Here is a 24599-nt window from a genome sequence, read left to right on the forward strand (position 1 = left end):
TTGTTTCTTGTTTTCAAAATCAAAGCTCTAGCACAAATATAGCAATCGATGCTTTCCTCTTTGAAGGACCATTCTTTTACTTTTATTGTTGAGTCAGTTCACCTATCTCTCTCCACCTCAAGAAACAAAAACTTGTGTGAATTGTGCATTGATTCCTACATACTTGCATATTGCATTTGTTATATTACTCTATGTTGACAATATCCATGAGATATACATGTTATGAGTTGAAAGCAACCGCTGAAACTTAATCTTCTTTTGTGTTGCTTCAATACCTCTACTTTAAATTATTGCTTTATGAGTTAACTCTTATGCAAGACTTATTGATGCTTGTCTCGAAGTACTATTCATGAAAAGTCTTTGCTATATGATTCATTTGTTTACTCATGTCATTTACCATTGTTTTGATCGCTGCGCTCATTACATATGCTTACAAATAGTATGATCAAGGTTATGATGGCATGTCACTCCAGAAATTATCTTTGTTTATCGTTTACCTGCTCGGGACGAGCAGGAACTAAGCTTGGGGATGCTGATACGTCTCCGACGTATCGATAATTTCTTATGTTCCATGCCACATTATTGATGTTATCTACATGTTTTATGCACACTTTATGTCATATTCGTGCATTTTCTGGAACTAACTTATTAACTAGATGCCGAAGTGCCAGTTCCTGTTTTCTGCTGTTTTTGGTTTCAGAAATCCTAGTAACGAAATATTCTCGGAATCGGACGAAATCAACGCCCAGGTTCCTATTTTGCCCGGAAGCATCCAGAACACACGAGAACCGCCAGAGAGGGGGCACTGGGCCCCCAGACCATAGGCCGGCGCGGCCCAGGCCCTGGCCGCGCTGCCCTATAGTGTCGTCGCCCCTTCGACCTTCTGACGCCGCCTCTTCGCCTATAAGAAGCCCCTCGACCTAAAACCTCGAGACGGAAAAGCCACGGGACGAGAAACCTTCCAGAGTCACCGCCATCGCGAAGCCAAGATCTGGGGGACAGGAGTCTCTGTTCCGGCACGCCGCCGGGACGGGGAAGTGCCCCCGGAAGGCTTCTCCATCGACACCACCGCCATCTCCATCAACGCTGCTGTCTCCCATGAGGAGGGAGTAGTTCTCCATCAAGGCTCGGGGCTGTACCGGTAGCTATGTGGTTCATCTCTCTCCTATGTACTTCAATACAATAATCTCATGAGCTGCCTTACATGATTGAGATTCATATGATGATGCTTGTAATCTAGATGTCATTATGCTAGTCAAGTGGGTTTTACTTATGTGATCTCCGGAGACTCCTTGTCCCACGTGTGTAAAGGTGACAGTGTGTGCACCGTGTGGGTCTCTTAGGCTATATTTCACAGAATACTTATTCACTGTTATGAAGAGCATAGTGAAGTGCTTATTTATATCTCTTTATGATTGCAATGTGTTTGGTATCACAATTTATCTATGTGCTACTCTAGTGATGTTATTAAAGTAGTTTTATTCCTCCTACACGGTGTAATGGTGACAGTGTGTGCATCCGTGTTAGTACTTGGTTTATGCTATGATTGTGATCTCCTGTAGATTACAAAGTTAACTATTGCTATGATAGTATTGATATGATCTATTCCTCCTTTCTTAGCATGAAGGTGACAGTGTGCATGCTATGTTAGTACTTGGTTTAGTTATGTTGATCTATCTTACACTCTAAGGTTATTTAAATATGAACATTGAATTGTGGAGCTTGTTAACTCCGGCATTGAGGCTTCGTGTAATCCTACGCAATGGTGTTCATCATCCAACAAGAGTGTAGAGTATGCATTTATACGTCTCGTTATGTGATCAATGTTGAGAGTGTCCACTAGTGAAAGTATGATCCCTAGGCCTTGTTCCTAAATACTGCTATCATTGCTTGTTCTTGTTTATCTTGCGTTACTACGCTTGTTTCTTGTCCTGGGCAAAGCACTTTTTCTGGTGCCGTTGCCCTTTGCTCATATATATTCATACCACCTGTATTTCACTATCTCTTCGCCGAACTAGTGCACCTATTAGGTGTGTTGGGGACACAAGAGACTTCTTGCTTTGTGGTTGCAGGGTTGCATGAGAGGGATATCTTTGACCTCTTCCTCCCTGAGTTCGATAAACCTTGGGTGATCCACTTAAGGGAAAACTTGCTGCTGTTTTACAAACCTCTGCTCTTGGAGGCCCAACACTGTCTACAGGAAAAGGAGGGGGCGTAGACATCAAGTGTCACCATTATTTGGCATCTTGTTTCGGGTGGATTAACTTTCATCACTAGCATCGAGAGGTTAATGAAGTTGCCTATATAGATTGGCAAAGAGAGTGAGTTCAGCTCGCCTTTTTCGGATAGTAGTGTCCCTGAAATTTTTTGAACTCTCAAATCATCTTTATTCATTTGCCAGTAGGATCACACCAGCGCGTATCCAAGGTACAAGAAAGTCTAGGCGGTCATCGAGCCACACCTGCTTGTTTGACCCCCACGCTATATACCCTACCCAGCTCTGAGCAACAACATGTGCTTCAGGGTAAGAATGTTTCAAAGTGTACTTTTGGACATTCCGAAGCTAGATGATAGTGTCCTTGAATTTATTTTATCTTTTATTGTAAATGACACTGTTGTTATTTGATGTATAAAATCCATACCCCAAAGGACCTCCTTATCTTATCAATGGTCGCACACACCACCATAGAGAATGAGGGACGTAAGGTCGTAGATGGCGAGGGAAGTGGGCACAAATTTGTCGTATGTTCATCTCTAGCCACTATGAAGCGTGGGCCCCACCCATGAGGCAATTTGTTCACAATTTTCTCACCAAAGTGTTCATCACCTGAAGCCTATAAACGGAAGCATATGTCCTCTTACAAAATACTATCTTGGTGGACTTTTAAAGTTATTACTACAACGTGTCCCGGGCATGTACCTATAATGGGGTGACATCAGCCTTCTCTTACGGTTGGCATGTCATATTTTTTTATCTTACCTTAGCTAATGACAATATCTTAGTAAATAAGAGAGACTCTTTCTCCATTGTACCATGCATCATACCTTATGAACATAACTTTCTACTAAAATTTAATTAATTATCATAATGCATGGTATCACATAGCGTATATATTTATTGTCTTCTCTAGATGACGTGAACCGTTAATGGAGAAACCTTACTAAAAACCATTGTACATACCATTTGGGGTTAAACCTTATCAGAAACCAATGGCGAAAAGCAAAATGAAAAAAAAAACTAACTAAGGTTTCGCGATACTGAAGTCAGACTTAATAAGCTACAAACAGACGCATGGTGTGAAATGTCGCATCTACATAACAAAAAATTGGTTGGTCAAATGCAGGTCATGTGGACTTGCTAATGTTTGAAATGCACACCTATACATGGAGCATGCCATAACTTGGGCGTTCTCCTCGCTCTATAGTAGTAGTTGATGTTGACATGTGGAACAACGTTACAAGGTTTACCAAGGCTGACCTATGCCCTATCTGGAGTTTTCTGTTCCATCCAAGGCTGCCATAGAAGCAAAGCTTTTGAGAATTCTTTAAGATTGAACATACCAAGCTCTTCGAGGATGATCCTTTAGCAACCAGTCTTCCATCGAAGTTTACATTTTCTTTCCATGCAGAACATGGGAAGTCATTTTGGGGGCCAGACGCTGCAATCATCATGGAGTGTCACCATTATTTGGCATCTTGTTTTGGGTGGATTACTTTTCATCACTAGCATCGAGAGGTTAATGAAGTTGCCTATATAGATTGACAAATAGTGAGTTAAGCTCGCCTTTTTTGGATGGTAGTGTCCCTGAATATTTTTGAACTCTCAAATCATCTTTATTCATTTGCCAGTAGGATCACACCAGCGTGTAGCCAAGCTACAAGAAAGTCTAGGCGGTCATCGAGCCACACCTGCATGTTTGACCCCCACGCTATCCTACCCAGCTCTAAGCAACAACATTTGCTTCAGGATAAGAATGTTCCGAAGTGTACTTTTGGAAATTCCGAAGCTAGATGATAATGTCCTTGAATTTATTTTATCTTTTATTGTAAATGACACTGTTGTTATTTGATGTATAAAATCCCTACCCCTTAAAAAGGACATCCTTATCTTATCAATGGTCGCACACACCACCATAGAGAATGAGGGACGTAAGGTCGTAGATGGCGAGGGAAGTTGGCACAAATTTGCCGTATGTGCATCTCTAGCCACTATGAAGTGTGGGCCCCACCCATGAGGCAATTTGTTCACAATTTTCTCACCAAAGTGTTCATCACATGAAGCCTATAAACGGAAGCATATGTCCTCTTACGAAATTCTATCTTGGTGGACTTTTAAAGTGTCCCGGGCATGTACCTATAATGGGGTGACATCAGTCTTCTCTTACGGTTGACATGTCATATTTTTATTTATCTTACCTTAGCTAAATGATAATATCTTAGTAAATAAGAGAGACTCTTTCCTCATTGCACCATGCATCATACCTCACGAACATAACTTTCTACTAAAATTTAATTAATTATCATAATGCATGGTATCACATAGCGTATATTTATTGTCTTCTCTAGATGACGTGAACCGTTAATGGAGAAACCTTACTAAAAACCATTATTCATGCCATTTGGGGTTAAACCTTATAGAAACCAGTGGCGAAAAGCAAAATGAAAAAAAAATTAACTAAGGTTTCGTGATAATGAAGTCAGACTTAATAAGCTACAAACAGATGCAGGGTGTGAAATGTCGCATCTACATAACAAAAAATTGGTTGGTCAAATGCAGGTCATGTGGACTTGCTAATGTTTGAAATGCGCACCTATACAACAACACAAACAAACGGATTTTTTTCCAAAACAAAACAAAACAAAAATCAAACAAAATGGTATACCAGGGGCAAAATGGGGAACCAGACCGCCTACCGAACGGCACTAGGCCTCCGCTTAGGGGCTGTTTGGTTCAGAGGATTGTCCTTTCGAATTTCGAATTCCTCCTCCTTCCTTCCCACTGCTCTCCCCTTCCCGAACCTTCGAGACCTCGCTCGCTCGCCGGCCCAGATCCGAAGCGCCTCCCCCTCCGACCATCTCAGCAACCGGTCCGCCGCGAAGGGAGACGAGCCGAGCCGCCCGCCGGCGCGCGCGTGGTAAGAGCCTGCCTTCGTCCCGCGGTTCGATTCGTGTGCTTTTTTGGCGGGAGTTTTTTGTTGCTGCGGGAGGGAAGCGTGGGGAAAATCGTGCTAGTTTTACCGCCGCGTAGCTTGCAGGGATGCGCGAGCGTGTAAGGGCCTGCATCTCCGCGCTTCGATTCGATTCGCGCGCTGTTAGTTTTCAGGGAGGGTTTTGGTTGCTGGGAGCCGCGGCGTGATTCGGCCTCGCCGGCGACGGTCGACGCCGCGGGCGAACATCTAGGGTTTCATTTGGGAACCGTACGGATGGAGGATTGATTGGTTCAGGTCAGGATGATGCGCGGAGCGGGGTTGTGTTGCCCGATGAAAAACAAATTGGTCGTCTCGTTCTAATTTGTCGCGCGAGTTGAGAAATATACTTGCGAAATCCGCGTGTTTGTTGTTTGGTGTTCCGAATCCTGGTACTGCTTTACGACGAACCTTTGTTGATTATCTAATTGGGAATCTAATTTGTGTCGCGAGTTGATTACTGTTGTGGAAAACCCGCGAGTTCCAGCGCGAGGTCTTACTGAACCTGCCTGTGATGTTCTGAATCCTGATACTGTCGATTCTGTGCCAGGAAAGGGACCAGGGAGGGAGGGATGGTCGCCCTGGAGCTGTACCGGAATACCACCATCGGCGTGAACCTCACGGCGACGCTGGACGAGATGGTCTTCAGCGGCAGGCTCGCCCCCGAGCTCGCCGTCCGGGTCCAACTGCAGTTCGACGAGGTTCGACCGTGGACGCTAACTGACAGACAGGTTCTGAATTGTGATGCATGAGTCGTTGGGTGTTTTGATCTTGCGCGCATGTTGTTGTTTTAGTCCATGAGAGACGTGCTGGAGCAAAAGCTGACGAGCAGGGCTTCCTTCAAGGTACGATATGCCATCTCTGTTTGGCTACGTATGCATCTTATTTACTATCACTGTCGGTGTTTTACGGGAATGCTGAGATAGTGATATACCATGATTATGCTGTTAAACCTTCTTCTATCTTAATAAAGATCGGCCACTGCCCTTTCGATTATTACTACCTGCCAGTTTAGCTGTACTGATCCAAACAGTAGTTGTGTACTTATGTTGTAGTAGTAAATAACTTGGCATGGCATTCTCCAAGTTCACCACAGGACATTGGCCTTATACGAGCACATTTGACATCCTTCTCTGGAAAAGAAACATGAACTTGTCTACTAGCAAATCAGGCACTTGGTTAAATCTTCTGTCGATAAGATACGGAAATACAATTGTGTATCGTCTTTTGGGGGATTTGTTTTCTTTTTCCTGAAAAATAGTTCTCGTATAAAATATGTAACTATGTGCTGATGTTGATTGCTTAGCATCAAAGATAAACTGTCTGCACCATGATCGGCATGTGGACTGTTCTATTCGGCTGTTCCTAACTTATATCTTAACCTATATGGATAATTATTTGTTTCTTGCCAACTACTTTTGCGCAATCATTTCCATGTACTATTTGAAACTTTCCCTATATTTTGGTGAACAACATACTTGCGTGCTCCACTGTATTGATATCACCATTTTAAAAAAAGACCATTCAAAAAACCATATTGATCATGTGGATTCACATATTCCTTAGTCCTTACTGACTGAAGTAGAATAGCATCTTTTTCTGAAGCAAGGAAACAATGCTGATGAAAGGTTTAGCAGCATATGCCTCTTTTTTTCTGTTGCTGCTGCTAATGATTTTATAATAAAAAACTGTAGAGATTTGAAGTGAAATCCTGAGATAGTATATTATTGTCAGCTGCCTGTCAGTGTAGTAATGCTTATTAAGTTTTTGTTTCTGTCAATTATTTTTATGTGTCGTTATTATTTGGCATATTATTTTATAGACAAACTTCTGCAAATTAAGTCAATTTATGTTAAATAAATACCAAGTTCCAGATTCAGCAGTGGTGAATAACTGAATATACACATGCAGGCGGAAATACTACTTAAGAAATATACCTTCTTATTGCTTACTACTATTAGGGGTAAACTGTCTGTCTGTAACATGGTCACATGCAAGTATGCAGATTTCCTGTCCTTATTTCTATTTAGACCCGCTAGTAATTAAATATTTATTTTGCTAATGATAGGTTCCTGCAACAATTTCCAAATTGTTACTGACTGAAGTTGAAGAACTCCTTTTCTGTATCCAAACCAGGAAACAATTCTGGAAACGACACTCTTATTTTTGCATGGCCTGGCATGCATCTAGATTATGTTGTTTATTACTGAAAATAAGACTTGTGTGTGGTAATAGTTTCACTCAGATTGTTCTCCCTAGTATTCCGGTCAAAATTCAGAACAACCCTTCTACCAGGACTAGCATCTCAAGCCTCATCTTCCAGTTGCACAATGTTTCAGCTAGTTTTGTTCTGTCTTTACAATGCTTACCTACCATGCAGGCTATGGCTAGCCAGATATACCATATGTTTCTTGCTGAAATTTGATGATATCATACATTCTAATCTATCTATCTTTTCAATGAAATGAAACGCAAAAGTCTTTTGCGTTTTCTCGAAAAAAAAACATTCTAATCTGTAATTATCTTTCCATCCACACATTTACTGCATTAGCATTGCAATTTGATGAAAGTAATGCTAACTTTTGGAGAAAAACATAACTGTGTGTTCCAATGTATTGATGTAATGGGTAATGGCTGAAGTCGAAGAACTCCTTTTCTGTATCCAAACCAGGAAACAATTCCGGAAACAACACTCTTATGTTTTTCATGGCATGCATCTAGACTATGTTGTTTATTTACTGAAAATAGGACTTTTACATGGCAATAGCTTCTCAAAATGGTCTCCCTAGTATTCCAGTCAAAATTCAGAATCACCACCCTCTACCAGGAGTCCAGCACTAGCGTGTCTCAAGCCTCATCTCCCATTTGCACAATGTTTCAGCTAATTTTGTTTTGTGTTTACAACATTTACTGCGCTTACATATGTTGCATAATGTAATCATCTTTCCATCGGTTGCATTCACATGATGGCCGTCTCCCTCTTGTGTTGGCAGGGCCATCTGCACACCTACAGGTACTGCGACGGGGTCTGGATTTTCAACCTGACAGACGCGACGTTCAGGAACGAGGAGATGACACAGAACATCGGCAAGGTGAAGATCGTGGCCTGCGATGCTAGTTTGATGAAGCCTGAGGTGCCTCCGCAACAGTAGCTTGCCAGGAGTCCAGCCCTTTTTGACCATAGTCCTCTTCGTGCTAGGCTAGCCGCCCCCAAAACTCAACAGTCGTGTTGATATCGCTTATCTGGAATGATTTCACGAGCATCTAGCTAGACAGACTCCCGTTGTGGACGCAGAGGAGTTAAATCATCTGGAGTAATATCGCTTATGGAACGGAGAATTCGGTCTCTTCTTTCTGTCGATTATATGTCTTGTTGATGGCCGAAACTAGTAAGAGTAGAATGTGACATGTTTGCGTATTGCTATCCTAGATCTCTGTCTGTTGTAACATGCTCCGTAACGAGAGTGTGGTCACGCTGCATATATATTCTGACTTGACAATGGTTTTTCCAGATAATAATGCAGATATAGTGGGTATATGTAGAAGGTAATTAACGAGCTGTGCTTTCCCTCAAAAAGAAAAATAATGAGCTGTTCGATCATAATCGGAAGGCGGCAGCCGAACAATCCAGTTACAATACGAGTTCCATCTACTAGATCATACGGTTCCGTCCGTTTTGGCTGATCCGACCGCCACAGTACGTTACCTCACCAATCTCAGATCGAGGCTCGAGCCGGTCGATCGTGGAGACCTCTCGGACCAACCAGCCCTGCCATGGCACCAAAGCGAGACCGCCTTTGTCGTCGCGCCGCCGCCGGGGCCAGCACGCCTCTGCCGACACCATCGGCGGACGTCTTCTTCGAGATCCTGTCATGGCTGCCGCTCAGGTCCCTGCTCCGGTGCCGGTGTGTGTGCAGGTCATGGCGCGCCCTCATCTCCAACCCGGCCTTCGTCGCCGCGCACAGGTCCCGCGCCCAGCCGCTCCTGGTCGCCGCGACCAAGGACCCCATGTCATGGGTCAATTCAACCCTTGAGATCATGGACGCGGAAGGCGATGCCGTGCGCCGCATTGTCTACCTGGGCGTTCACTGGAAGTTCCTCGCGAGCCTCGACAGCTTCGTCCTCCTCACCTCCCGTCAGGACAGCTATCACTCCTCCGCGTACCCTACCGTGCGCGTCATCAATCTGGTGACGGGTGAGACGGTCGCGACCTGCTCGATACCGGTCGACTGGCCAGCGGGCCGTGGCTCTAGACTCCCCACATGGTTCGGCTTCGGTCGCGCTGCCCGGTCCGGCGCTCTCAAGGTCGTCTGTATCGTCTTCCCTGAGCGTTTGACATGCGAGGTCCTCACGTTAGGAGACAATGGCAGCTCCGAGTGGAGGAAGACGACGCCGCCCTCGGGTATGATATGTGACTCCAGTGACGGAGTAGAGGTTAACGGTGCATTGCACTTTCTCTCCATATTTCAGACCCACATTCTCGGCTTCGATCTAGAGAGCGAGGAGTGGACGACCATCCACGGACCGTCAGGAATTATTCCAACTCCATGGGAGAAAATCGGCTTGGCCGAGCTCAACGGCTCCCTGTGCATCGCTCGTGCAAAGCGTAACACGGTTAACCTATGGCTCCTGCTCGACGTTAATAAGGCTGTTTGGATCAACACGTACACGATCAAGGTGGGTCATGTCGTGGATCTTGTGCCTCTCAGGGTGATGTGTCCTGGTGGAAAGCTGCTCTTTTATTACCGTCGTGGCCGCGAATCGATTTTACAAGTATATGATCCTCGCACAGGGAAACTGGAAAAGGCACCTACCAACATCGTGGGCAGAATTGGCCTTTGCAGCTCGCACTTGGATCGTCGATTACGTGTGGAGAGTCTCGCATATGTGGATTCTCATATGACTCCTACTGATATCACCTCCTTCGCCTCGTCCTCCTCCTCCTCCTCTTCCTCGTCTTCCGATGACGTGGAGCGAGACAAGATTGAGCAATGCAATGAGTGATATCATGTGGTTATGCGCAACATCATTGTTTTCCCTTTTGGGCGTTTTGATGCCAAAATGGGGGAGTAGTCCTTTTAGGTTTCCTAGGCTTTAATAATGGTCCAGGTTCCAAGCTTTTTGTTCTTCATTGGATTTTTTACAAGCTGGTGAGAAAATTATCCTTTTATTATTATGGATTGTATGCACTTAATTTATGTTAGTTGTGTGTGTGAACCTATAATAGGATGGTCTATTTATGTCAACAATGTGTTGTTTAATTGATGATAATCGTGGTGGTGTGCTTATTTGTTATTTCTTGCTACCCATGATTATCTACTTATCTTGTCTCTACCTTTTGTTGTATCATGTGTTGTCACACACCTTGTGCACTTTGCACCCCACGAAATTCTAAAGATATAGTGGCCTTGGGGGGTGGGGTGGGGGGGGGGGGGGGGGGCTCTTTTAAACTGTTAGGTGAGTGCATTTTTGTATCCAAATCCAAACTTTCTTATGATCCACACGATTAAAGGGGGGGTCGTCTCTATAATGTACTTATTTGGTCCGTTTGTAATACTATTAAACTCATTCTTAATTAATGAAATGAGCAAAGGTTTTGCCCTTGTTCCAAAAAAAAAGTGCCATTTAAGGAAGGAGAACAAATCACGGGATATAGGCAAGGTGAAGATCATGGCATGCGATTCCAATTTAGTAAATCCCAAGGTTGCCTCCATAGCATTAGGAGCTTGCCAGGAGTCGCTAGCCATGGAATGGAGTCGAGAGATCCTGGGGAGATGTACAACATCGTGGAGTGACATGGGGCAGCGGCCTGACTTGCTGGGAGGCTGCGAGTTTGCCGTGTGTGAGTAATCCTAGGACGAGCAGAGGGAAACAATGCGCCTAGTTTCAGGGGAAAAAGGTTCAGGTAGTTTTTGGACCATGTTGGATGTTGCAACTTTTAGGGGCTAAAATAAAAATTGGTGGCGTATCACCAATTCATCACCATCACCAGATATTTCAATTTAATACCAGTACTTGTAAAGATGTGTATTGTTTATGGAAGTATATCATGAGCTCCTCCATATTTGTGGATGGAGAGGAGTTATCATATGGAGAATATTACTTATGGATATGGAACGGTATTTTCACGCTTTCCTGTTTCTAATATAACCTGTTGATGACTAAAAACTAAGAATAGAGTGTGACATGGTATCGACCCCTAAATCTCTATCGGTGTAACATGCTTCAGTATGAGAGTGGTCAGAGCAACTCTAATGCATGCCCTCCGTATACCACAATGCCCAAAAACATTTTGGGCCTGGCAAAAAAATCGAACCCTCATGCTCCCCTGACCGCGTGTGCGCCTCCCCAACCGTGGATGTAAAAAATCATGCGCCCCGCCCTCCCTCTTCCGTCGTGGATCAGCCGTGAACCGCCCTCCGTCGGCCACCGGAGGCCATGGACGGCCAATTACACCCCTCTCCCAGTCCCGGCATCCTTCACAACCGCACAGTCAAACCCTATGCCTCCGCCCCTACGACACCCGACTTTCACATTGTCCCGACCACTCGTCGGCACCAGGATACGAGCTAGGGTCCCGCCACGGCTACTAAAGAGCTGGTGAAGGGTATGATTGTGGCCGGTGTGAAGCGGCAGGCAGCCGGGGCGGGCGCCGGCGCCAAGAAGAAGCAAGTTGTGATGGGCCATGCAACATTACCTCTGCTCGCCGCCGGAAACATTGCTACGGTATAGCAGGACCCCCATCCACCGTCACTTGTGGCAGAGGAGTTGTAGTCACCGTTCCTCCCGTCGTCCGCCTTCAACGCAGTCGACAGAATGTCGCAAAGTTTTTTTTCCTATCTATGTCAATTTTGAGTGTACGATGTATATGTTCTATGTGATTGATCGCATTTAGTGCGTAATTATTGTTCACGTAGCGTGGACGATGAGGAGTTCTTGGAGAGCATGGACTTGCCATCACAAAAGTACGAAAGGGAGGATGATCAACTTGATATGGAAGAGTAGGGTTTCGTGGAGTCATCTTAATTAATTACAAGAGTTACCGAGGGGAAGATCGGGTAACTATACTACACAATATGATATCTTGCTTATTACGGCATGGAAGAGGACATGGCTTGATCTGTGACATGGGTATGCCAGATCGGGTCCTCAACATTGTGTCCCCGGTATGAAGCCCATGAAGGAATAGGGAAAAGCCCAGGAAGAAATCCACATGAAGCCGAAGATACTGACGCTATGTAAATTAGGAAAGCTAGACTCATATCGGGTAAACCGACATATCTGATTGAATCTGTTCCTTCTCGGTGGCTCCTTCTAGCCTTTATATAGTGGGCTAGGTCTCAGAGTCCACCTCGAGATCATTTACATCACATATAGTGCACTAATGGTTGAAGAAGAAGGAACAAGCTTTGGAAAACATGGGAGGCCACTAGTAGAAAATGGGCCTACAGTCCCGGTCCATTTGGGCCTTCAGTCCCGGTTTTTCAACCAGGACCAACCAATCGGGACTAAAGGCTCAACCTTTAGTCCTAGTTCAAATGTGCACCGGGACCAAAGGCCCCGCCACGTGGTGCGGCTAGGGGGCTCATGGTGGAGGACCTTTGGTCCCGGTTCGTGATACGAACCGTGACTGGAGGGTCTCTGCCGCGACAGAGAAAATGACCATTTATCTGCCGCGGCAGAGGTTTAGGGTGGAGCAGCATTTCTCTGCCGCGGCAGAGTTTCAGGGTTTTATATTATTCATTCAAATCTGCAATGCATACATCATTCAAGAAAACACAAACATCGTCATGTATATATAGACATCGTCATGAAAACAGTACAGGTAATGCATGTTTACAATATATAAAGCCGGTACCAAAGGTACCATATCTATTCATATCCCTAATACATATATACGAACTCCCGATGGTATTCTCCACCACAAGCTATGTCCTCGGTAAGAAAGAATCCTGCAAGTTCCTCTTGAATTGCTCGTATGCATTCCTCCGTTAGGAGAGAGTCCCACAGGCGTCGCATCTAAATTAAAAAAGGAGATCAATATAAGTTATTCCCGGGTTCTTGCTTCAAACACTTTACAAAAACATTGTTCACGTACACGAATGGCGGATATAGCCTCTTCCAGTTCCCTATGATAGGTCATCTCGCAAATGAACTCGTAGACGTAGTATCTGAAGGAGATATGCCCTAGAGGCAATAATAAAGTGGTTATTATTTATATCTTTATGTTTATGATAAATGTTTATATATCATGCTATAATTGTATTAACCGAAACATTAGTACATGTGTGATATGTAGACAACAAGAAGTCCCTAGTATGCCTCTTAAACTAGCTTGTTGATTAATGGATGATTAGTTTCATAATCATGAACATTGGATGTTATTAATAACAAGGTTATATCATTATATGAATGATGTAATGGACACACCCAATTAAGCGTAGCATAAGATCTCGTCATTAAGTTATTTGCTATAAGCTTTCGATACATAGTTACCTAGTCCTTATGACCATGAGATCATGTAAATCACTTATACCGGAAAGGTACTTTGATTACATCAAACACCACTGCGTAAATGGGTGGTTATAAAGGTGGGATTAAGTATCCGGAAAGTATGAGTTGAGGCATATGGATCAACAGTGGGATTTGTCCATCCAAATGACGGATAGATATACTCTGGGCCCTCTCGGTGGAATGTCGTCTAATGTCTTGCAAGCATATGAATAAGTTCATAAGAGACCACATACCACGGTACGAGTAAAGAGTACTTGTCAGGAGACGAGGTTGAACAAGGTATAGAGTGATACCGATAATCAAACCTCGGACAAGTAAAATATCGCGTGACAAAGGGAATTGGTATCGTATGTGAATGGTTCATTCGATCACTGAAGTCATCGTTGAATATGTGGGAGCCATTATGGATCTCCAGATCCCGCTATTGGTTATTGGTTGGAGAGAGTACTCAACCATGTCCACATAGTTCGCGAACCGTAGGGTGACACACTTAAGGTTTGATGTTGAAATGGTAGAACTTGAATATGGAATGGAGTTCAAAGTTTTGTTCGAAGTCCCGGATGAGATCCCGGACATCACGAGGAGTTCCGGAATGGTCCGGAGAATAAGATTCATATATAGGAAGTCATATTCCAAGTTTGGAAATGATCCGGTGCATTTATGGCAGGTTCTAGAAGGTTCTAGAAAAGTCCGGAAGAATGGTATTATGGAAGGTGGAGTCCCGGAGGGACTCCACTAGCATGGCCGGCCAGCCCTAAGGGGAAGGAATCCCAGGTGGATTCCACCCATGGTGGCCGGCCACCCCACCTAAGGAAAAGGTGGGAGTCCCACCTTGGGTAGGACTCCCTCCTTGAGTAGGTTTCCCACCTTTGGGAAGTTTTGGTGTTGGGGTCTTATTCGAAGACTTGGACTACAACTCTTGGGGCTTCCACCTATATAATGAGGGGCATAGGAGAGGGGGCTGACCACCACAAGCCCATAGCTTGGCCGCACCCCTAGGTGGCCGGCCACCCCCTCTCCCAAACCCTAGCCGCCCCCTCTCTCCTCCTCTTCTCCCGCACGCTTAGCGAAGCTCCGCCGGAGATCTCCACCGCCACCGCCACCACGCCGTCGTGCTGCCGGATTCAAGGAGGAGCTACTACTTCTGCTGCCCGCTGGAACGGGGAGGTGGACGTCGTCTTCATCAACAACCGAACGTGTGACCGAGTACGGAGGTGCTGCCCGTTCGTGGCGCCGGAAGCGATCGTGATCAAGATCTTCTACGCGCTTTTGCAAGCGGCAAGTGAACGTCTACCGCAGCAACAAGAGCCTCATCTTGTAGGCTTTGGAATCTCTTCAAGGGTGAGACTCGATACCCCCTCGTTGCTACCGTCTTCTAGATTGCATCTTGGTTTGGATTGCGTGTTCGCGGTAGGAAATTTTTTGTTTTCTATGCAACGTTATCCATCAGTGGTATCAGAGCCGTGTCTATGCATAGATGGTTGCACGAGTAGAACACAATGGTTTTGTTGGCGTTGATGCTCTTGTTATCTTTAGTTTGAGTACTTTGCATCTTTGTGGCATAGTGGGATGAAAAGGCCCAGACTAACTTTACATGACCGCGTTCATGAGACTTGTTCCTCGTTCGACATGCAACTTGTATTGCATAAGAGGCTTTGCGGGTTTCTGTCTCTCCTACTATAGTGAAGATTCAACTTACTCTTCTATTGACAACATTAGTATCACCGTTGTGGTTCATGTTCGTAGGTAGATTAGATCTCTCTCGAAAACCCTAAACCACGTAAAATATGCAAACCAAATTAGAGACGTCTAACTTGTTTTTGCAGGGTTTGGTGATGTGATATGGCCATGATATGATGATGAATATGTATGAGATGATCATTATTGTATTGTGGCAACCGGCAGGAGCCTTATGGTTGTCTTTAAATTTCATGTTGAGTAGTATTTCAAAGTAATTGTAATAGTTGCTACATGAGGTGAACAACCATGAAGACGGCGCCATGGACCTTGACGCTACGCCGACGATGATGGAGATCATGCCCGTTGATGATGGAGATCATGTCCGTGCTTTGGAGATGAAGATCGAAGGCGCAAAGAATAAAGGGCCATATCATATCACATATGAATTGCATGTGATGTTAATCCTTTATGCATCTTATTTTGCTTAGAACGCGACGGTAGCATTATAAGATGATCCCTCACATTAATATCAAGATAATAAAGTGTTCTCCCCTCGTATGCACCGTTGCAACAGTTCGTCGTTTCGAAGCATCTCGTGATGATCGGATGTGATAGACTCAACGTTCACAAACAACGGGTGTAAGCCATGTTGCACGCGCGGAATACTTGGGTTTGCTTGACGAGCCTAGCATGTACAGACATGGCCTCGGGACAACGGAAACCGAAAGGTTGAACACGAGTCATATGGATGATATGATCAACATGTTGATGTTCACCATTGAAGCTACATCATCTCACGTGATGATCGGTTTTGGTGTAGTGGATTTGGATCGTGTACCACTTAACAACTATGAGGGATGTTGTATTAAGTGGGAGTTCATTAGTAATTAGATTAAAACATGAACTAATTATCATGAACATAGTCTGAGTAGTATTTTGAATTAATTTTGTAGTATTGGCATCCGTATTCTACCATGCGCTAGTCTTGTAATTGAGATAGAAATACTGTTAAAATCTGACAAGAAACTTTACGGATTGGTACCGTATTGTTAAAGAATCAAGAATTGATTAAGTCCTATTGCAAACTTTTAGTAAACCTCACAATGTTGATTCAAAGAGCTATGGTTTCAATTAGTACCTAAAGTTATCTTGTCTCCATGAAACTTGAAGTTCAAATCTGTTTGAAAAGTAAGGAGCTGAAAATTTAGTTTTCAGAAATAATCAAGGTATGAGATATATGTGATATCTAAGACCTTATTGCAAGATGATAGAATATAAATTTGATGAGACTACATAAACTCATAAGTTTTATGGGAATGTATGAAGGTTGAAGACGCCAGGCGTCACAATCCTCCAACTATTGGGGCACTAATAATATTCGCATATCCATGAAGTTATCATCCTTAGTATGCACCGTTGCTAAGACTCGTCGTTTCGAAGCATCACGTGATGATCGGGTGTGATAGATTCTACGTGTGCATACAACGGGTGCAAGCCAGATTTGCACATGCGAATACCAAGGTTAAACTTTATGAGCCTAGCATGTACATACATGGTCTCAGAAAGTCATCATGATACAATGGATAAACTTATGAGTGAAATTGTTCATCATATTACAAAGTTACTAATAGTGAAATCTGAAACACTTGTCATATGATGATCAAACTTAAAGTAAGAACCTCAAGGTTATTGGTATTTGACCAACAAATCTAGAAGTTAATAATGTTAAAGTGTTTCTTTGAATAATGAGGAAAGCTAAAAGAGAAACTGCAAAAGATATTTTGGCAAAAAGAAAAGAAAGGACTAGAAGGTCTAGCTCAGGTGTATATAAATGATATACATGTTACGGTTGTATTCCTAGTTAAGTCACACTATGAAATTCTTGGGTATTAGTACTATATTGGTTGGTATGAAGTGTCATACAAAACAACGCAATACAAGAATACAATGGCCTAAGTGACTAACAAGGAATATGATAAGAATGCACGCCTGGAACAAAATAAAGTGTTATTATGTTCGTCATTAGCATTCTATCTAGCCCTTAGAATTTATAATAAAGAACTTAATAATTGTTATTTTGCTCTGGTCAAATGAAAACAATGAGTTGTTTAAATTATGACATTACTCCATGTACAATGGATAAGTTATTATAAATCTTAATGGTGAAACACACATACATAACACTGACGCTAAAAATGCCATAAGGCAAATGATTTGAATTCCACTTATTTGTGGAACCGCCATTTAGGTCATGTTAGAAAGGAATGCATGAAGGAACTCTATGCAAATGGATTTTTGGAGTCATTTGATTTTTGAATCATTTGGCGCTTGCAAATCTTTTCTAAAGAGAATGATTAAAATACCATTCATAGGCCAAAAGTTGAATGGGCAACTAACTTAGTGGAAAAATACATGATGATGTATGTGGTTCACTGGGCATAGTTGTGTGCGGGAGATTCTTCTACTTCATGAAAACTTTCAACAATGAATTGAGTATATATATGTGGATATATTCAATAAGGAAGAAGTTTGAAACATTTGAATGGATTCAAATAAATTTCAGCATGAAGTGGAAATCATCGTAATAGAAAAGTCAAATATCTATGATTGGATCATGGTGGAAATATTTGAATTACGAGTTTTAGCGAACATCTAAGAGAGTTATGAAATTGTTCTACAACTCACATTTCTTGGAGTATCATAATGATGATATAGTATCCAAGATATGTATCCAAACCTTGTTGGATTAACGATGAGATAAAAAATATTATGACGCCATTATATTTTTGTGGATTATGTTTTAGTGACTACCGCTTTTACACTAAATAGAGCATCATCATGATCCGTTGAAATGACACCATACGAGTTATGGCATAGGTAAGAAACCTGATAGTCTTTTCTTAAATTTTTGTATGCATAGCATAAGTAAATAAGTTTACAACCAAAATCGGATGAATGTCTTTGTTGGTTATCCCAGAGATTTGATTGGGAATTCTTCCCACGAGACAAAGACAAAAGTGTTTGTCAATGTTTCTTATTTCCGAGAAATTGTTTCTAGTGAAGTATTTGAGTGGGAGGACAATATAATTTGATAAGGTTTATGAACCTAAGCATAATGATCAGAGTAGCGCAGCATCGGAATTGGTTTCAGAAGCGGGCACAACGATCATGGCTCCCATGACTACAAAGTGTTTTAGTCATGGAGATCGAAGTACATATTGAACCTTGTAGGTATGGTTTACTTTGTGATCAAATAAATGATTTGTGGACAAATGATTGATTTTGAACAATGATAAACCAACTACAAACAAAGAAGTTATGATGGGCCCTGACTCCGTTAAAATGGCCATACGCCATGAAATCCATAATAGATGAATACTTTTTGAAAGTAAATGGATCTATAGACTTGGATGAAATATCCTTAAAAGAAGCTCGACTTGTCGAAAAATTGTTTACGACAAAGTTCAAAGAGTTGACTACGATAAGATTAGATCTTCCGTAGCAATGATTATAGTCTATGTGGATTATTCTAGTAATCACTACATATTTCTTTTATGAGATATGCTAGTAGGATGGCAAAATACACTACTTAACAGAAGTATGTATACAAGATACAACCAATTGTTTTGCTAGTCCGTAGAATACTAGATAGGTATACGAACTTCAATTGGATGAAGTGAGTATCACGGAGTTGGAATCTTCACCAAGATGAAATAGTCAAATAGTTTTTGATTTCATCAGAGACGATGAAGAGGCTTGCATTTGCAAGAAATTAAGTGGGAGCGCTGAGACATATTTATAATACTTATGTAGATGACATATAGTTGGTTATAAATGATGTAATTATATACTTGATTAAAAGGTTTCATTGAAAATTAAACTTCAATGAAAGGATATGGACTGAAACAAATTTAGTGTCAAGATCTATGAAGATAGATTGAAACACATAAATAAGTTTAAGTCAAAGTACATAGAATAGATATTGAAATGGTTCAATATAGAAATATTAAGAAAATATTCTTGTCATGTTAAAGTTTTAACAAGACTTGAGTGTATCTGACACTCAATGAGTAAAAACACATGAGTGATTATAGATCACAAATAATATGTACACAATCAGATATCATGTGCTATAAAGTGTTATGAGCATATACCAGAATGATTCATATAATGATCATTGGACGACAGTAAGAATATCCTTGAGTACTTTAGAAGAACTAAGGATATATATATATATATTTTTTTTTGTATGAAGAAATGACAAACAAATCGCTGTAAGGTGTTACACAGATATTGGTTTTGTCACATATAAAATACAATTTCAATCTCAAATTAGACTAAGTGTTGTTTAAAAGGTAGCACAATGAGCTAGAAGTTGTCTATGCTAGATTTAGAAGAGTTCTAAATATTGTGACAGATTCTACAAAAGAAGGCAGAGTATGTCATTGTTTTGACAATGACATAGGATGTTAAGTCAAGAGGTTCTTTGAGAACTTGGTGTAGTTCCGACAGAGTCAGAACTTTGAAGCTATATTGTGTGTGACAATATTAGTGACATATTTTAGACCGCGGAATTAAGGTTCCACAAGAAGATCAAAACATATTTAATGCCGACTCATTTGGAAATGAGTGATGCGTTGAGACGCAAATGAATTACAAAATACATACGTTTCTGAACGTGTCAGATCCGTTGACTAAAGCTCTCCCTAGGGCAAAGCATGACCAACACCAGAATGCCATGGGTGTTAGGTATATTACAATATAATCTAGATTATTGACTCTAGTGCAAGTGGGAGACTGAAGGAGATATGCCCTAGAGGCAATAATAAAGTGGTTATTATTTATATCTTTATGTTTATGATAAATGTTTATATATCATGCTATAATTGTATTAACCGAAACATTAGTACATGTGTGATATGTAGACAACAAGAAGTCCCTAGTATGTCTCTTAAACTAGCTTCTTGATTAATGGATGATTAGTTTCATAATCATGAACATTGGATGTTATTAATAACAAGGTTATATCATTATATGAATGATGTAATGGACACACCCAATTAAGCGTAGCATAAGATCTCGTCATTAAGTTATTTGCTATAAGCTTTCGATACATAGTTACCTAGTCCTTATGACCATGAGATCATGTAAATCACTTATACCGGAAAGGTACTTTGATTACATCAAACACCACTGCGTAAATGGGTGGTTATAAAGGTGGGATTAAGTATCCGGAAAGTATGAGTTGAGGCATATGGATCAACAGTGGGATTTGTCCATCCAAATGACGGATAGATATACTCTGGGCCCTCTCGGTGGAATGTCGTCTAATGTCTTGCAAGCATATGAATAAGTTCATAAGAGACCACATACCACGGTACGAGTAAAGAGTACTTGTCAGGAGACGAGGTTGAACAAGGTATAGAGTGATACCGATAATCAAACCTCGGACAAGTAAAATATCGCGTGACAAAGGGAATTGGTATCGTATGTGAATGGTTCATTCGATCACTGAAGTCATCGTTGAATATGTGGGAGCCATTATGGATCTCCAGATCCCGCTATTGGTTATTGGTTGGAGAGAGTACTCAACCATGTCCACATAGTTCGCGAACCGTAGGGTGACACACTTAAGGTTTGATGTTGAAATGGTAGAACTTGAATATGGAATGGAGTTCGAAGTTTTGTTCGAAGTCCCGGATGAGATCCCGGACATCACGAGGAGTTCCGGAATGGTCCGGAGAATAAGATTCATATATAGGAAGTCATATTCCAAGTTTGGAAATGATCCGGTGCATTTATGGCAGGTTCTAGAAGGTTCTAGAAAAGTCCGGAAGAATGGTATTATGGAAGGTGGAGTCCCGGAGGGACTCCACTAGCATGGCCGGCCAGCCCTAAGGGGAAGGAATCCCAGGTGGATTCCACCCATGGTGGCCGGCCACCCCACCTAAGGAAAAGGTGGGAGTCCCACCTTGGGTAGGACTCCCTCCTTGAGTAGGTTTCCCACCTTTGGGAAGTTTTGGTGTTGGGGTCTTATTCGAAGACTTGGACTACAACTCTTGGGGCTTCCACCTATATAATGAGGGGCATAGGAGAGGGGGCTGACCACCACAAGCCCATAGCTTGGCCGCACCCCTAGGTGGCCGGCCACCCCCTCTCCCAAACCCTAGCCGCCCCCTCTCTCCTCCTCTTCTCCCGCACGCTTAGCGAAGCTCCGCCGGAGATCTCCACCACCACCGCCACCACGCCGTCGTGCTGCCGGATCCAAGGAGGAGCTACTACTTCCGCTGCCCGCTGGAACGGGGAGGTGGACGTCATCTTCATCAACAACCGAACGTGTGACCGAGTACGGAGGTGCTGCCCGTTCGTGGCGCCGGAAGCGATCGTGATCAAGATCTTCTACGCGCTTTTGCAAGCGGCAAGTGAACGTCTACCGCAGCAACAAGAGCCTCATCTTGTAGGCTTTGGATCTCTTCAAGGGTGAGACTCGATACCCCCTCGTTGCTACCGTCTTCTAGATTGCATCTTGGCTTGGATTGCGTGTTCGCGGTAGGAAATTTTTTGTTTTCTATGCAATGTTATCCATCAGTATCCACATAAGTTATTCCCGGGTTCCTGCTTCAAACACTTTACGAAAAAATATTTCGATCAAACTAATAATCAAGCATGGTATTGAAACAAAATATCAAAGAGATTCGTGGATATATCTATATATATAGTACTACTTACAGGGTGATCTTCAAATGTAAGCTCCGGTTTCCATTTACCCGGAACAATATTGATGAACCGTTTCCAAACCCTGCTCGGCAAAGAAAAAATGAGTTAAATGAGTTATTTGATTAGTTGATGATATGATCGAATGAGAACATATGAAGATGCGCCGATACGATATTGATTGAAATTACCTCTGGAGCAGGGCAGCCATGTTCGCCCACTGCACACGCATAACTCGCCGGATTATTTAGACTTCACATCGAGTAAGCGACATCGAATGTATGTAAGACAATTATAACACTCACTTGAAGTTGTAAGAAAAGAATATTTTCTCTTTGTTTGCTTGCTTCAGTAAAAACCTTAGCAAGTTGTCCTCTGTGTCCTTGGCGTAACGTCGAACCGTAAGTTCATGAACGGTGTTTGGGTCAATGAACCCAATGTCATAGAGCTCGCCTCTTTTGCATTCGAGCATCTTCATTCTGCATAATATATAGCGTACAAAAAGAATATAGTGAGGATAATTGTTAGCGCAAATGAATGAGCTGAGCTACAGACTTAATTACATAAATAAATCACTTACAGGTAGTAGCAACTGATGATAGATTTGTCGAGAGTGTCTTGATTGAATAACTGAAATAGTTCTTCAAACTCAAGGTTTATCTCCTCCTTCCCCCGGAATTAATGCTCATCTCTAACTGCCATCGTGAGGTAGCGATCACAGTTCCGACAAACTTGCAGGTATCATTCATGAAACCTTCGCATCTAAGTCCCTAGACGCGCGAGCTGGCCAGGTTTGACGAGATCATGTCCGCATTGATACTTGTTTACGACTTCAGCCATTGGATAGTAATCTTCGTACTGAACATCTGCTCCAAGATCTCTAGCCGCCCATTCGATCATCGATGCTGTCTCTGGATCATCATAGGACTGCACGACGAAGGGGGGTAGCGACTGATTTTCCTGTTGTCCAAGCTGGGCAAAAAATTTCGCTTTTCTCGCTCTAGAGGACTGTCCAAGAGAGCGGTCATAATCACATGCCAACTCAGCTTTCTTTTGTCTCATCTTGGCAACGTGCTTCATTGTATTTGGTGCTATAAAAAACTTTGGCCGAGGCTTCTTCGGCGCAAGAAATGCCTTCAGCTCGGTGTCTGCGATTGCGTCGGTTTGCTCATCAGTCCGCTCATATGGTAACAAATCTGGAGTCTTGGACCTCTTCGGAGCTGATGATCTCTTCGGAGATTTAATACTTGCCGCGGTACTTAGCTTCCTATTTTGCTTAGGTGGTTGCATACTTGGCGGACTCTCCTGACGAGGAGGAGGCGGCGAAGTATTCTCACGCGGAGGAGACCACTCACACGGAGGATACAGCGGAGGCAGAGGAGACAGCTCACACACAGGAGAATCATCACACAGAGGAGAATCATCATCGCGCAGAGGAGAATCATCATGCGGAGGAGACTGCGCAGGCGGCAGAGGCGGCGGAGGAGGCAGAGAACGAGCTGGAGGTGGCATGCTTGGCTTCGAACCTGGAAACACAATGTTCTCCTTCCGCCATTGAACAGTGGTTGTAAGGGCTTCTCCGAGTTCTTTGATTTCCCATCTTCACCTGCAGGTTGTTCAAGGATCAACGGCTCATATCCTGTCATCACTTCATCCACCATCACAACAGCATAGCCATCTTGGACCGGACGACAATGGTAAGTTCTTGAAGGTAAGGGATTGCCGACCGCCGCCTTCATGGATAGGTTAGAAAATTTTACATGCAGCTCACAAGGACGGCTCTCTGTGAGATCATCCAAGGGGGGTAGAGACGAGGCTCCATCACTTGTTCATCAGTATCCAGCTGAGTGGAAGCCACGCTGCTTTTCCGGTATTGAGATTGCAGCGGGACGATAGCATCGAGCAATGCAGTATCTACATGCTGCCCCCGAGCCATCTGGGAGGTAAGTACTTGGGTTACTTGGGCAACGGTGGCTTGAAGGGCGCTCATAGAATTCTCTAAGGACGCTACGCGGTCTGTTTCCTTTGCCTTTCTCCTCGCATGGCTTTTATGAGGAAATCTCTTCCTTACCGGAGGAAAGCCATACTTCCACGGAACGGAGCCTTCTGTGCCTCGTGTTCGTCCGCCGTGTTCTTTGTTCCCAAGGGCGCGTGTCAACTCATCGTTCTCTCTTTCGGGGTGGAACCTCCCCTCCTGCACGTCCCTATGTGCTTGTTCAAGGGCTTGAATGGGTTGCTTCAGATGTTCTTTATTATAGATACATGATGGCGTGTAACTCACACGTTCGTTGGGAACCCCAAGAGGAAGGTATGATGCGCACAGCAGCAAGTTTTCCCTCATAAAGAAACCAAGGTTTATCGAACCAGGAGGAGCCAAGAAGCACGTTGAAGGTTGATGGCGGCGGGATGTAGTGCGGCGCAACACCAGGGATTCCGGCGCCAACGTGGAACCTCCACAACACAACCAAAGTACTTTGCCCCAACGAAACAGTGAGGTTGTCAATC

At 43.1% G+C, this 24599-nt stretch overlaps 2 protein-coding genes across 2 annotated transcripts; both read left to right on the top strand.

Annotated features, from left to right (window-relative positions):
* Positions 1-4967: 4967 nt before the first annotated feature.
* LOC127345454 (transcription initiation factor IIA subunit 2) lies at positions 4968-8633 on the top strand. The gene is made up of 4 exons (XM_051371933.1): positions 4968-5135; positions 5737-5887; positions 5981-6031; positions 8180-8633. The coding sequence occupies exons 2-4, from the start codon at positions 5759-5761 to the stop codon at positions 8336-8338; spliced, it is 339 nt and encodes a 112-aa protein (XP_051227893.1). The 5' UTR covers positions 4968-5135; positions 5737-5758; the 3' UTR covers positions 8339-8633.
* Positions 8634-8960: 327 nt separating this feature from the next.
* Positions 8961-10190, top strand: LOC127340273 (putative F-box protein At1g32420). Its single transcript, XM_051366043.1, has one exon. It carries the CDS (start codon positions 8961-8963, stop codon positions 10188-10190), a length of 1230 nt encoding a protein of 409 aa, XP_051222003.1.
* Positions 10191-24599: the final 14409 nt, after the last annotated feature.

The sequence above is a fragment of the Lolium perenne genome, chromosome 3 (assembly GCF_019359855.2).
Source record: "Lolium perenne isolate Kyuss_39 chromosome 3, Kyuss_2.0, whole genome shotgun sequence".
In the NCBI taxonomy this organism is placed as follows: domain Eukaryota; kingdom Viridiplantae; phylum Streptophyta; class Magnoliopsida; order Poales; family Poaceae; genus Lolium; species Lolium perenne.

Excerpts from the sequence above, each read along its gene's own strand:
- LOC127340273 (XM_051366043.1), top strand. The coding sequence starts at position 8,961 with ATGGCACCAAAGCGAGACCGCCTTTGTCGTCGCGCCGCCGCCGGGGCC.
- LOC127345454 (XM_051371933.1), top strand. The coding sequence starts at position 5,759 with ATGGTCGCCCTGGAGCTGTACCGGAATACCACCATCGGCGTGAACCTC. Across the intron at positions 5,888-5,980 it reads TCCAACTGCAGTTCGACGAG|TCCATGAGAGACGTGCTGGA; the intron begins GTTCGACCGTGG and ends TTGTTGTTTTAG. Across the intron at positions 6,032-8,179 it reads CGAGCAGGGCTTCCTTCAAG|GGCCATCTGCACACCTACAG; the intron begins GTACGATATGCC and ends TTGTGTTGGCAG.